Consider the following 14013-nt stretch of genomic DNA (forward strand, 5'->3'; position numbering starts at 1 on the left):
TCTGGCTTGTTGGCTGAGACCTCCGGAGACTCCGCAGAAAAACGTTGACAAAAATTGTTCAGGCTGAGATGCCTCTGAGTCTATTCCGGTGGGTCATGAGTCCATCAAAGGACTTTCTTCTTTAAAATGTTGTGAGGTCCAGGGGCAGCTAGGTGGCGCAGTGGAGAGAGCACTGGCCCTGGAGTCAGGAGTACCTGAGTTCAAATCCAGCCTAAGACACTTAACACTTACTAGCTGTGTGGCCCTGGGCAAGTCACTTAACCCCAATTGCCTCACTAAAAAAAAAAAAAAAATGTTGTGAGGTCCAGATGAAATAACAAATACCTTCCAAAGTGCAAGACAGATAGACAGTGGCATTATTTTTTTATATATCATGTATGATCAGCCCGCGGAGAGCAAAGTGCTACATTGATCACAATCAAGTTTTAAAAAGAACCAGAGGGGGGCGGCTAGGTGGCACAGTGGATAAAGCACCGGCCCTGAACTCAGGAGTTCCTGAGTTCAAATCTGGCCTCAGATACTTGACACTTACTAGCTGTGTGACCTTGGGCAAGTCACTTAACCCCAATTGCCCTGCAAAAAAAAAAAAAAAAGAAGAAGAACCAGAGGAGAAAGTCCCCCAGTGTATCACATAGGTAAATCCTTGAAGGAAGATTATGGAGGAGTAATGGGCAAGAATCTGAGAGAATGAGAAGGTGTTTTAAAGGATTTGCAATCTGTATGGTTAGACAGGGTGCTCACCCAGGAGATCAGAAACCACTGAAGGATCAAAGGACCATTTTGTGTGTACTAGCATCCTTCTAGGAGAAGAATGCTTCTAGGAGGAATGGAAGAATGTCTCACCCCTGAGTGTTGTGTTCCTTTACAACTTCCTTTACAAAATCCTACACATTTGGGGGCAGCTAGGTGGCGCAGCGGATAAAGCACCAGCCCTGGATTCAGGGGTACCTGGGTTCAAATCCATCCTCAGACATCTGACACTTACTAGCTCTGTGACCCTGGGCAAGTCACTTAACCCCCATTGCCCTGCAAAAAAAAAAAACAAAAACCAAAATCCTACACATTTGGCAGACACCATGGTTCCCATACATATTAACAAAACCAACCTTCACATCACCTTGCAAATGAAATAGTGCTTTGGGATAGCACTAGACAAGGGGTCAGGAGACCAAGGTGCCATCCCTGACTCTGCCATGTGACCTTGGGCAATGTTAAGGGTTAAAATTCTAGCTAGTCTGTCTAAAATATTTAATGAGTGGTCGCCAATAAATTATAAGCTTTAGCAAGAGTTAGACTTTTAAGCATTTATTAAGGAGAATAAGAATTTGGTAAAGAGAGAGAGAAAGGTCTAGATTCCTATCTATTAAAGGGAGAGCGCATTTCTAGCTCCCTTCTCCGCCAGAGTCCAGAGGAAAAAGACCCGAGACTCCGCGCCTGTCTCTTCCTTCCTCCTCCCACTAGTCCGCGTCACTTCCTGATACCAAAGACAAGACTCCTGGTCTTGCCCTCAAAGACCTTCTCTTCATGGGCAGAACTCTTCTACAGTTAGTATCCAGCAGGTGGCGTTATTCCAATCGTTACAGCAATAATAATGATACTCACCCATAGTTACAAAAGACATTGCATACATTCTATCATCTGATCCTCACTACAATGATGTCAAACAAACAAACAAAAAAAGCTTCTATTAAAAAGACAGGGATTTTTGACAGGGCCAACAAACCTGTCATGTAGGTACTAGAATTATTATTACCTTAATTGATCAGATGACATGAGGCACAGAAAAGTTAAGGAATTTGCCCATCATCACACAGCTAATGGGCGTCAAAGGTAAGATTCGGATCCAGGTCTCCCCTGACTCCAGATCCAAAGTTGTATCCATTAAATCATGCTCCTGAGTCCCTGAGGAGAGCAAATTAATCTCTAGGGACCCTTCCAGCTAAGTAAATATATGAGTCTTTTAAAGCGATACCCCTCAAAATTGTGAGATCTCAATACTCGGAGGAATGCCAATGGTTTATGTCAAGTCTATTGATGTTGGTGTTAATTTGCTTTAGTGAGAGTCATCTTGATTACTTCTGAACAGAAACATTTACTTTGTCTTCAAGTAGAGACCAGAGAAGATCCCACACTTTATAGGGATAGCTTAACACTGCTTTGTGCAATGTTGATACACTCAGCCCTGATATTGAAGTGTGTTTCTTTGTTTCGTGGGATGCGCTACTCCAAGAATCCATCAGTTCTTGGGCCCCTCTACCTGGAGAGGCCAGTCTTCAGGCAGCAGTGCTTGGCTAAGCATTGTGGTGCCGTGCAGCAAACAGTGGGTTGTCAGAGGGTTTCAGGGTCTGCCTCCTCTACCTGTGCAACATTGGGGAAGGATTTGACCTCACAAACCCTCACTTTCTTTCTCTATAAAATAAAGATGTTGAACTAAATGACTGCTAAAGTTCCTTCTAGTTCTAAATCATGTGTCTACGAAAACTATAATTAAATTATATTACTTCAATAATTCAAGGATCTGTAATTTCCTTGATATGTGGGCACTATCTCTGCCAACATCAACCCCTCTATGACTTAGTATATGGTCTTAGAGAGTTACTGTGGCCAAAAAAATTAATCACCTCGCGGCCAATCTGGTGAAGAGAAGTTGAACTAGACTCGTCCTCGAATGACAGATCCTCACTCCATCACCGGGCCTGTATGCGATACTTTTCCAGCTCAGTGGACAGGACCTGCCAGAGCTTGGACAACTCAAGTCACCACCACAGGACTTTAGTTGAGAAAGTCATATTAATACTATTTAAATTCAGTTCAGTAGAAATGGATTAAGTGACTATTACATGCAAGGCACTTTGCTGGGAGGTTACAAAGATGAAAACAAAACAGCATAGCCTCAAGCATCATATACTGTAATAGTGGGGAGGAAGAATATAACTTGTGTAAAAGGAGGTAAATACCAACTAGTTTTGAGAAGGTGAGTGTGCTAACAACTAGGGCCACGAGGAGAGGCCTCCCAAAGCAATCATTTTTTCTTCTTTTCCAGTCATTTCAATTGTGTCTGACCCTTCATGACCCCATTCGGGGTTTCTTGGCAAAGATACTGAATCCAGTGGATCTATTTTATCAGGCAATTAGAGGTTAAGTGACTTGGCCAGGGTCACACAGCTAAGATGTGTCTGCAGCTGGATTTGAACTCAGGTCTTCCTGACTCCAGGCCCAGTGCTCCATCCACTGAGCCTTCAGCTGCCTCTTCAAAGCAATCATTTGTGACAGTAACATATGCATAAGATTAAAATACATATAGCCATCTCTTGCAGCTTGATCAAACAGAGAAGAGGAACCAAACTTAAAATCCATTTCCCATCCACAGCACAGAATAATGTGTTCTTTTGGGGTTTGTTTTGGTTTTTGGTTTTTTGCGGGACAGTTGAGGTTAGGTGACTTGCCCAGGGTCACACAGCTAGTAAGTGTTAAGTGTCTGAGGCCGAATTTGAACTCAGGTCCTCCTGAATCCAGGGCCGGTGCTTTCTCCACTGTGCCAACTAGCTGCCCCCCAGAATAATGTGTTCTTAAGAGCCTTTCCGAGTTCCCAGGCGCACAGTTGTACTTCTCTTTGTTTATGTGTCAGGGTGCGTGGACTTATCACTCCTTGGTTATGAGCTAAGGGCCTGATGGAAGTAAAGAGGAGGAGGTAGTAGCTGGCTTGGTTTCTCTAATTCTACCAATCACTTCAAGATTAAATAATTAAAAACACAACCATCATGGACAGCAACCCTTCAGTCATAGAAAGAACCAAAATTTCAGCCTCCCTCTTTAACAGGATCCCTCACGGCCACACTGTGTATCAGGACCAGGCAGGATGCACTTACTACATATTTGTCGGTGGTATTTTTGTGAGGTGAGTACAGTAGAACAGTTTACATGTTTCCTTGGCCAAAAAAGTGTAGACTTCATAAGAAATTTCCAGATTCTAAGCTGAATAAGAAGGGAGGTTAAGACCAGAATCCCTATCTTCTTAATGGACGCTTTTTTTTTTGTTTGACATCATAAATTACCGTGGCCAATAAGGCCCAATTTGGTTTGATGAGCATCCTGAATATGTTTTCCAGGAACAGCCAGCACAAGACAGAGCTGTGCCCCGGAATCCTAGGAAGCCGAACACGACATGATTGATTCCTTCCTGCTTTGTAAAATAACTGACCCATTTTTTTAGTCTCTTCTTCATTCTGGTGTCATGAGTTTGAACTTTGAATTACCTCCATATCTTGCCATTTGTTTCCCAGAAAAATGAGAAGCCAGGTGAAATCCATCTAATCAAAGTATAAAACAATATTTCACTCTGAAAATTTCAAGCTACCATGTTAAAAATATACAAAGCCTCTAACAAAGTAAAAGACTTCCTGATCAGTAGGAAAACCTTCATACAAGAGGAAAAAACCCTACTGTTTTGACAATGTTTCATTGTTGTGCAAAGGCTGAAAATGTTACTATGTGAATTAGGTTTCTTTGTCACCCCAGCAAAAAATTCTCCTTGTTAGTGCATTGAGAAAGATCTAATAAATAGACAAATATTCATAGCAGTACTTCTTATCATAGAAAAAAAAAACCCTGAAAATAGTGGGTACCATTGACTGAGGAGCAGCTGAACAGCTTGTGGCATAGCAGTGCAATGGAACACTTGCTCCATAAGCAATGACCATTGGTCCATAAATGTTTATTAAGCACCAACTGTGTGCCAGGTATTGTGCTAAGTAAGTACTAGGGAGACAAAGGCAAAAGAACAGTCTCTGATCTCCCGAGCTCTCAGTCTAGAGGAGACAACATGCAGACAACCATATACAAACAGAATATGTACAGGATAAATTGGAGGTGGTCAACTAACATTAAGAGAGATCAAGCAGATATCAGAGGAAGTCGGGAAGACTTGAGCTGAGGCAGAGCCTCCATAAGCAAACCCAAGAGAACAGAGATAGCCTGGCGTATGGAAAGGGTGGAGAACGATTCAAAATCAAGATGACTTGAGTTCAAGGCCTACCTCTTAGACATCCTGGCCTGGTGACCCTGGACAAGTCCTTGACCCCTCAGTACCCCAGACAACAGAGCAGGTGCTAGTCTACACTGGTAAAGGGAATTTCCTGGAGAAGTTTCTTACAGCAGTGAAATCACATGATCAGAGAGAGAGGACATTATCGCCACAGTGATCAGCAGCATTGTCTCAGAATTCATATCAAGCTCTGACCAGTCCTACCTCCCAAGACCTGAGAAACCCTAACTATTGATAAAACAGTATACTATAAGCTAAGTTTGGAGGATAGTTGATTAGTTGCAGTGGTTTGTCCAAAAGTATGATGAAGTACCACCTCAGGAGGAGATGCTTCCCCTCCCCTAGGGCTGGGATGGCTCTATATTGAGGTTGTTAGAGAGGAAACCCTTGTTTGGGTCTGTGTCTAAAGATCGGGCTTCTGAGATGCACTCCAGTGTTTAGACTAGGATTCTGTGCACAGAAGTTTGAAGTCTGCTTTCTGCTTTCTTGTAAGAGGTTGTTCTCTACAATAGATTCTGGAAGATAGATGCCAGGCTAATGCCAGTTGTAAAATTCAAGACAAGGAAACATTGGGATGGTTCTGAGTCACTGATGAGTGACTGCATAGCTGAAGGGGCCCAACAGGGTCATGTAGCCAAATCAAAAGGAATGGGGGACTGAAGCTGCAGGGATATCGGATGAGTGTTAGAAGGGAAGGTGAAAAATAAAGAAGGGAAGGCAAGCTGAAGCACTTCAGCTCAGTCACCCTCCACTGTGGACGTTGAGATCAGTCCGCCAGCATGTACAAAGGCCCACATGCATCTAGAGCAGCTGGGATTTCACAAATGACATTTCCTCAAAAATACTTTGATAACTAACCTGTAATGGAAAGAAGACAGATTTGCAGTCAAAAAACAAGGGTTTGAGTCTTTGTGCCACTGTATGCGTTTTTAGGATTTAGAATGAATCTCAAACGTCGAGTCCAAACATTGCCTGTTTTAGAGAAGAAAACAGGTCTCAGGAGGTCCAGTGACTTAAGTGGAAGAACTGAAATCTGGACCTGTATTCTCTCCATGGCCAAAGGTGCTCAGAGGCCCTTTCCAGGCTCACATCCTATGCCTGCTCTGGTTTCTTTACAATGTGGGTGATTGTGCCTGCACTACCAACTTTATAAAGGTTGCTGAGAAAATGAAGTGAGATAACGTACGTAAAGTACTTTGTAAACCTTGAAGGCCATGTAGATAGGACCTCCTGTTGTTACTGTTATCGTTTATTGGCTTTAATTGCTGGCATACAGAACTACAGATGCCGATCGATACCCTTCTTGTTCAACTTGAAAGTGGCTCACCCTGAACCTGCTCGCCAGTGCTGGGTGGATCTGAATAATGCTTTTGACAGAAGTTATCCAATGCATAGCTTGGATAATTGCCCCGTCGGCCTTTCCTTCTGTCATTGACTCTGCTTTCATAACACCTCCTCCTGAGGGCTTATAGAGGATGGACCGGACTCACGTTTTAATTTTGGGGCACGGGTGCCCTCCTCCCCAGAGAGGATAAGTGTGTGTGTTTAGAAAAAGTGGCATTGTCTGTTGCCTTTGGGATCCCTTGCACTGAGAACACTGCTCCTGCAGCATGGTTAGGGAAAGCGAAGTTCTGCAAGATGGCATTCATCAGATGATTGCACTTAGAGCTGGAAAGGACTGTGTAGGTTTTCTGTTTTCATGCCCTAATTTTTGAGATCACCCTGAGGCCCAGAGAGGAAAAGAAAATGACTCCCCCAAGGTCTAGTTGGTAGCAGAACCAAAATTCCAAGTTCTAGGTCTTCTGGAGCCTGCCCTAGCAATAAGTGCACGGTTAGGGGGATGCTCAGGCATTAACTCCATGATGCTAGTTCCCTCCTCAGAGCAGTAGAGGACCTCTACAAGGCCTAAGCACGGGATGCAGCATAAATGCATTGGGTGGAAGTGCCGGATTTCTGCCTTGTGGTTTCTTGTTACTTTATTATACAACTCAGATGGTTTGCTTTTAACGGTCTGCTTATTCTGTTCCATTTGACCTAATAAAATGTTAACATCCTACAGTCAATTTCTATTTAAAGAGTTTAACGTTTCTTTGTCCAGGTCGTGGGACATATTTGATAAAATACGTCAGGACCCCACAGGATTAGCAGCAGCTCTTCAGGCCACAGATCTGGTTGGGGTCTTACACATGCTCTACTGTATTCTCTTCCATGGCACCATCTCAGACCCCACCACTGCCAGCCCCAAAGAGAGCTATGCCCAGAGCACCATCCAAGTCGCCCTTCAGAGTTTACGCTTCTTCAACAGCTTTGCAGTCCTTGATCTGCCAGCGTTTCAGGTAACAAACCTCATTTTCTGTTTGTGCTCAGGACAAAACCAAGTTAACCTGTTCATTCTGGAATGACATGAAGGTTTGTTTCTAGATCACTGCATGCTGAGTTAACTGGGTAGCCAACAAGAAATGGAGTAAGTCCCTCCCTCAGGCTTCTGCACACCAAAGGGTTATCCTTGTATCAGCTTTTTTTTTTTTAATAATATTTTATTTTTCCCCAGTTACATGTAAAGACAATTTTAACTTTAAGTTTTTTTTAAATCTTGAGTTCCAAATTTTCTCTCTCCTTCCCTCACCTCCCCATTCCCTAAGACAGTAAACAATTTGATATCTTTCATCAATTTTTAAATATAGGGCAAGCAGTGGGGTTTTTTTTTAATATAAACAGAACACAAAAACTGGATAAATGGTTTTGAACAGGCTTTTTAAGGGAAATTTAACTTTTTATTCATTCTAAAGAATATTTACAATCAAAAGTACAAATCCCTATAAATGCATTTCTATAGCCAAACAAAGGAAAAAGATGTCTGGTACTAGAATTCCAAAGGCAGCAGCACAGAAACAGCCTTTCTCACATAGGAATTTTAACACTGGCCTTTTGGAGCAGAGCAGGTCCCAAGAAATGGACTCTAACATTGAGTTTCCTAGCAAATAGGTGCATTCAAAATTGAGATACCTGGCAAGTTACTAGAAATTTAGTCTGCAGGAGTCGTTTTGCTGAGAGGGGAGAAGGTGGAAAGATAGGAATGTGCTCAAACTGTGGCCTTGGCTTGCCCTCATTTGTAAGAAACACCGCAGTTAACTAATTGATATTCTCCTGTTGTTCTAAATGTGAAAGAAAATGTATAAGACCAAGTCGTGTCATTTAGACATGATGTTTTCACCTCTCTGAAGCTAGCTCAGCTTAGAAAACAAAACACAGCATTGAAAGTATTTCTGGCACTTTTGACGGAACCTGGGACAGAACCTTTGTGTGTTCTTTCTGCTTAAACAGCGAGTTAGATCAGTTAGTCACAGTATCTTAAGAATTCCAACACGAAGGGGCCTTAGAGATAATCTATTCTGACCCCTAGTGTCTAAAGAAATGTCTATCTTTGTATTTCATCAGAATAGGTTTACTCCCCTATTGAAGAAGACGAAACATTTGTGGAGCTTCTTTGTGTTTGCGTCCTGCTTTATAGACAGAATCTCAGGGGAGCCTGTGGAATAGATCCTACAGGTCTCATTGTTTATCACATTTGTTGATATTTTGTTATTTCGTGATTATTTGTCCCCATTTTCAAACACTTGTTGAATTGCAGTGAATTGAGTTTTAAGAGAAAGGGCAGTTGCTGATGCTTATCTAGCATTTCCATACAACTTTCAGGTTTGCAAAGCACTTTACATCCTCATTTGACCCCCTCACAACAACCCGGGGAGGTGGGGCAATCTCCCTCCTACAGATGAAGAAATTGAGGCACAGTGAGCTTAATTAACTTGTCCAGGGTCACTCAGCTAGTAAGACGGGGGTGGGATAGAATCTGAATCCAGATCTCTCCTGACTCCAAGATTAGGGTTCCTTTCATTTGACTACACTGCTGTAGTCCACCTGACTGAGTCCACATCACATGCTTACCTACAGAGCCTCAGACTGGGAAGGGGCCTCAAGGTCATCTGGTCCAGCCCATGTCTGAACACAAGCCAAGCTCTCTATGACCTTTCTGACAAGTGATCAAGCACGTCAGGTGATGGGATGCCCACTCCCTCCCGAGGCAGCACCTTCTCCTTTAGAAAGTTCTCCTAGTTAGGAGTTTTTTCCTTACCATCCTCTCAAGTCACCATAGTTTCCTGCCAGACCTAGATGCATCGACCCCCTCCCCCCAAATGAAGCCAATAAGGCTCTTGCTTGGGCCGCCCTCTTCTCTTTCTCTCTGCACCCTCTCTCGCAGTAATCACTCTCATGGGTTCAGCCATCATTCCTGTACAGGTAATTACCAGATCCATGTAGCCGGCCCTAACGTCTGCTGATCTCTATTCTCACATCTCCAGCTGCCATCTGAAGATTTCTAGCCAGATGTCCTCTAGACCTCTCAAGTCTGACACGTCTGAAAGAGAATTCGTTAACTCCCAAGCCCCCACCCCAACTTCCCTATTTCCTGTGGAGGGCATCATCCTTCCAGTGGCCTCAACTCCAAAGTTAGCACTGGTCTTGACTCTTCTCTTGCCCTATCCCCTCCTCTCCCCTGATGAGGCCACTCCCGAATCTCCCATAGCCTCCTCACTGGATGCTTGGCTTCCTGCCTCTCTTCTCCAATCCCTTCTCCAGAAACTGCCCAAAGAATCTTCCCAAAGCATAAAGCTGACCATGTCATACCCCTCTTCAAGAAGCTTCAGCGCCCCCCTGTCTCTGTGGAATAAAAGAAAAAAGACCTGAGTTCAAATCCTACCCCAGACCTAAGCAAGTCACCTCTGCCTAAAATAAAGGGGTTGTCCTGGACAGCCTCAGAGGCCTTTGATCCCCCGAGCTTAGCCTGAACAGCCCCTTACAGTCTGCTCCGAGCGCTCTTTGTCCTCATTCCACATCCGTCCCCTTCACACCTTCTTCCTCCAGACAAGCCGGCCTCCTTGCCATTCCCCAAACCGGTCCTCCCTTTCCTGTTCTGTCTCCTTTGCACGGGCTTCCTGCCTTGCTTGGAGCGCAGCCCCCTAGACTCCAGCCCCGGCCTCTCCTGCTCCTTAGTGAGCATGACTTCTGCCTCCCTCCTGCGTGGTCACATCTGCCTGGTTTGGGGGCCTCCACCGTGGGAGTTAAGCTCCCTGAGGGCAGACCTTGTCTCATGTTTGCCTTGGCACTCGAAGACAGTTCTCTGTCCTGCCCCCCAGGCTTCTCTGAACCAAGCATTCCCCGGCTTGTGGTTCTCTGGTGGTCTTTTCCCTCCTTGTTCCTGTTCTGTAGCTTCCCAGCCCAAGGAATCTGCACCTTCCTTTCACTTCAGCTTCTCCCTACTCCTTGGGCAGTCAGTGCAACGTGTCCTGTAATAGACCAGCACCCCCAGAATCAGAGATTCCCATCATCCTTCCCTGGCACCCTGCCACTGCCTCATCCGCATCCTCATTGTTAGGCCATTTGACGAATTCGACCCTTAGCATCTGCAGGAAGTGCCACATAACCAATAGAACATCCCTGTTGACATTATTAAAAACATGTCCTATTTGGCACCATGCAAGATAAAGAGCCCTGCCCTGCAGGAGCTCCTGACTAGACCCTGAATACAGGTTAAATAAGAAGTATTGACTTTGGGTAATTGAACAGAGAAAGTGCATTTTAGGGAGTGGTGAGTTGGGAAAGATCATTTACATAAGGTGGAATCTTTGAGAAATCAGCTTTCCTTTAGTCCAGGGGCCGGACTTCTTAAGCTACTTAAATAAAGGCTAGAAGGAGCTGGAGAGGCGTGGGCTCTCAGATAATGCAAAAATGATATCACCATAGCATAATAATCTTGTCGAGTTTCCCTGATTCCAAGCCCAGTGCTGGAGAGACGTGGTGCCACCAGGCTGCTCTTGGGCTTTCCCATACACTAGCTTGTTCAATAGATCTTGTTCAGAAGGACTGGTAAGGTCTATACTGATCGTCTCTGGGGATCCTTAGCCTGTGGTCTGGGAACTTATTCTTTTAATAGTTTGATAACCATATTTCAATATAATTAATTTCCTTTGTGATCCTATGTGTTTTTAACACTTAAAACATTATTCTGAGAAGGGGTCCATGACATCAAAAGGGTTAAGAAACTGTAGTCTAGAGAGAGGGGAAGAAGCAAGAAACATCCCTGAATCCTCTATTGATGTTGAAGACAAGAAGAGGCAGGGTTTTTTGGTGTTTTTTTTTTGTTCAGAAATGTTCTGCAAAAGAAAGGCCCTGTAGGACCCTATAGGAGAAGCCAGTGGCCTGCCTCTGTAACCCTGGGCAAGCCTTCCACCCCCTGGCCTTCTCTTTCCTCAAGAGAATGAGGAGATTGGAACTGATGATTTCTAGGGTCACTTCAAACTCTAAGTCTTAGGACCCGCTAACATTTCAGGCAGCAAAACGAAGGACCAAAGAAGAGGTTGAAAGGCCTCAGAGCAAACACCGTGGAAACATCTCTAAGTGAGTCCCATAGGTTCTTCAGAAAATGAGGAGCTTACACAAGACACATTCAAGGGAAGACAAAAACTGAACCACTTAAGTCAGTGGCTGCCCAAGGAACTTGGGCTTCCAAGATGGTCCATCCCTCATGCCCACAGAGGAGCCGAGTACCACTAAGCGTGGTTTAAACCAAGTAGGAGGCAGGGACAAAAGGAGGCACTTTGGGGGACACTGCCTGCTTGTTCCATTTCATGGAACTGGTTCCATTTCACACTGTGCCCGTAAAAGGGGCAGAGTCTTTCCTAGTTTCAGAAAACAGTTGGATTCCAGTAGGAATATTGGTGGACAACGCCCTGAGAGCCAGTATAATGTAGCTGTCCTTTCTCAGGATAGCTTTAACAACTGGAAGAGCAGCACACCCGAGCGCGCGCACACACACACACACACACACACACACACACCACGTGAATGTTTACAGAGGGTCTTCCTCAGGTCAGTTTTGCCCAAAGTCTTAAAGCTAAGATGTAGATCTGTGTCTTCTGAATCCAGATCTGGTGCTGCTTCCAAAGACCAGAAAAGAGTTTCCTTGGAAAATGGGTTTCATGTTCCTATTCCAACTGGTGTGGCCCTCGATCTGTTCCTATCTCTGAGGGTTCAACAGAGAGACGAGGTTACACCACAGGTGCATGTAACTGATTACGTATGGACAAGCCTGAAGAAATGTCCCAGCTTGATGTAAAGTAGCAAAGTGCTCCTGAAGGTGTGTTAGGGCCTAGAAAGCATTATTCCTTCTCAGGGCTATGACCCTGATACCGGAGAGTTAACTGACCGGCATCCCCCTAGGAAGCCCCTGCTAAAGTGGCCCTGTTTTGCACCCTGCACTGGATTGTCCAGGAGAGAGTGCTCTCTGCCTCTCATACACCATGACTGGTTTGCTCTGGCACATACCAAATGGAGACCTCCAGATGGACCCCTTTCCCAAAGACTCCAACTGTCACCTTACTCCATTTTCTACATAGTAAAGCTCAGTGCTTGGGATTTGCTTTTCCTCTTCTACCTCGGGTCAGTCTGTCTGTTTGGCATGTTTACCAAATAGAGACTACAGGGATAGTTGGCTTCTCCTCAATCGCCCTATTAACTTGCTGAGATTAGAAAGCACATCCTTGGGGTCAACTAGGTGACATAGTAGATAGAGCACTGGCCCTGGATTCAGGAGGACCTGAGTTCAAATCCGGCCTCGGACACTTGACACTTACTAGCTGTGTGACCCTGGGCAAGTCACTTAACCCTCATTGCCCCACAAAAGAAGAAGGAAAAAAATCTTAAATTATTTAAAAAAAAAAAAAAAAAGAAAGCACATCTTTATCCCCATCTCAGACACCTCCCACTTTGGAAATGGTTTATTTCCAAGTCTTGGAGTTGGACTGGTCCCACCCCGACCTGCACAGGGAGCTGGGTGCAGCATCCCTGACCAGAGCTATCTGAGAAGCTGTTCATGATTCTTGGAATTCCTTTTCTTTTTGACACACACCGAGAGTTCATGAGAAGAGGCTTTTTCCCTTGTGCAGACAGGGGGATTTTCTCCTTCCTTCATAGTTTAACCAAAAAAGGCCCGGAGCCTTCAAGATGCTCCACACACACTCATATGACTCTGCCCATAATGCGGGCTGTGGGTCCCCACGTGGGCTTTGCTCTTTTTCCAATTTCCAGATAAATGATAGGTCTGCAATCACTGGGAGAAGCAGTAAACTGAGCCACACACCAGATTGCTTTAGGTCACAGATTTTGCTGGAAAGGTGGCATTATATATTACTAATTGGGCTCGCTTGAAGGTTTGGTATTTGAGGTTCCCTTGAAAGAGGAATGATAAGTCATTTTAAAATGGCATTACTTACTTTAATTAAACTTCTCTGCTCCCCCAGGTGGGAGGGGCCCCCACTCAGATTATAAATGATCCCTTTTGCCCTCTGTCAGTCTATCGTAGGAGCAGAAGGACTGTCCCTGGCATTCCGGCACATTCTCAGCTCTCTGCTGTGGCACTGTGCCCACCACTCCTGTGAAGGCCTGCTGCATGAAGTCATCATCTGTGTGGGCTACTTCACCGTGAACCATCCAGACAACCAGGTAAGAGAGGGGGGCTGGATGAATCTTTTATAGCTGAAGGAGTGAGGCTGCCTTGGCCTCTCCCTTGCTCCCTGGGGTGGCCGCCTCTTGGTGTGCCTCCATTTCCTGGTCTGTGAAGTGAGAGGATCAAACTCCCTGATCCTGAAGGTCTCTTCCTAACGTCCTGGGATCTTTCCTGGTGCTAATGGGAGCTTGACTAGAGTGAGCAAAGGCAAGGCTGGTCACGGGGATGCTGTCCAGCAGGGTCTGACATTTAGAAAGCAGTGGGAGAGTCTGCTCTTGCAAGGGACGCCGCCACATTGGCGCTCACTTGGTGTGGCTCAAGCAGACCTGACAATGACCCCCATGTCTAGGGTGCTTTCAGGCCTGTCATTGAAGAAGGAGCCCACAAGATGGAAAAGCTGTTTCATGGG

The 14013-nt window shown here is 44.9% G+C and overlaps 1 protein-coding gene across 1 annotated transcript in view; it reads left to right on the forward strand.

The window, feature by feature from the left end:
* SCAPER (S-phase cyclin A associated protein in the ER) overlaps positions 1-14013 on the forward strand; it is a 379320-nt gene that overhangs the window by 322778 nt on the left and 42529 nt on the right. The window contains 2 exon segments of the mRNA XM_043987611.1: positions 7143-7380; positions 13451-13600. Coding sequence (XP_043843546.1) covers positions 7143-7380; positions 13451-13600 — 388 coding nt within the window.

This window comes from Dromiciops gliroides, chromosome 2 (genome assembly GCF_019393635.1).
Source record: "Dromiciops gliroides isolate mDroGli1 chromosome 2, mDroGli1.pri, whole genome shotgun sequence".
NCBI lineage: Eukaryota > Metazoa > Chordata > Mammalia > Microbiotheria > Microbiotheriidae > Dromiciops > Dromiciops gliroides.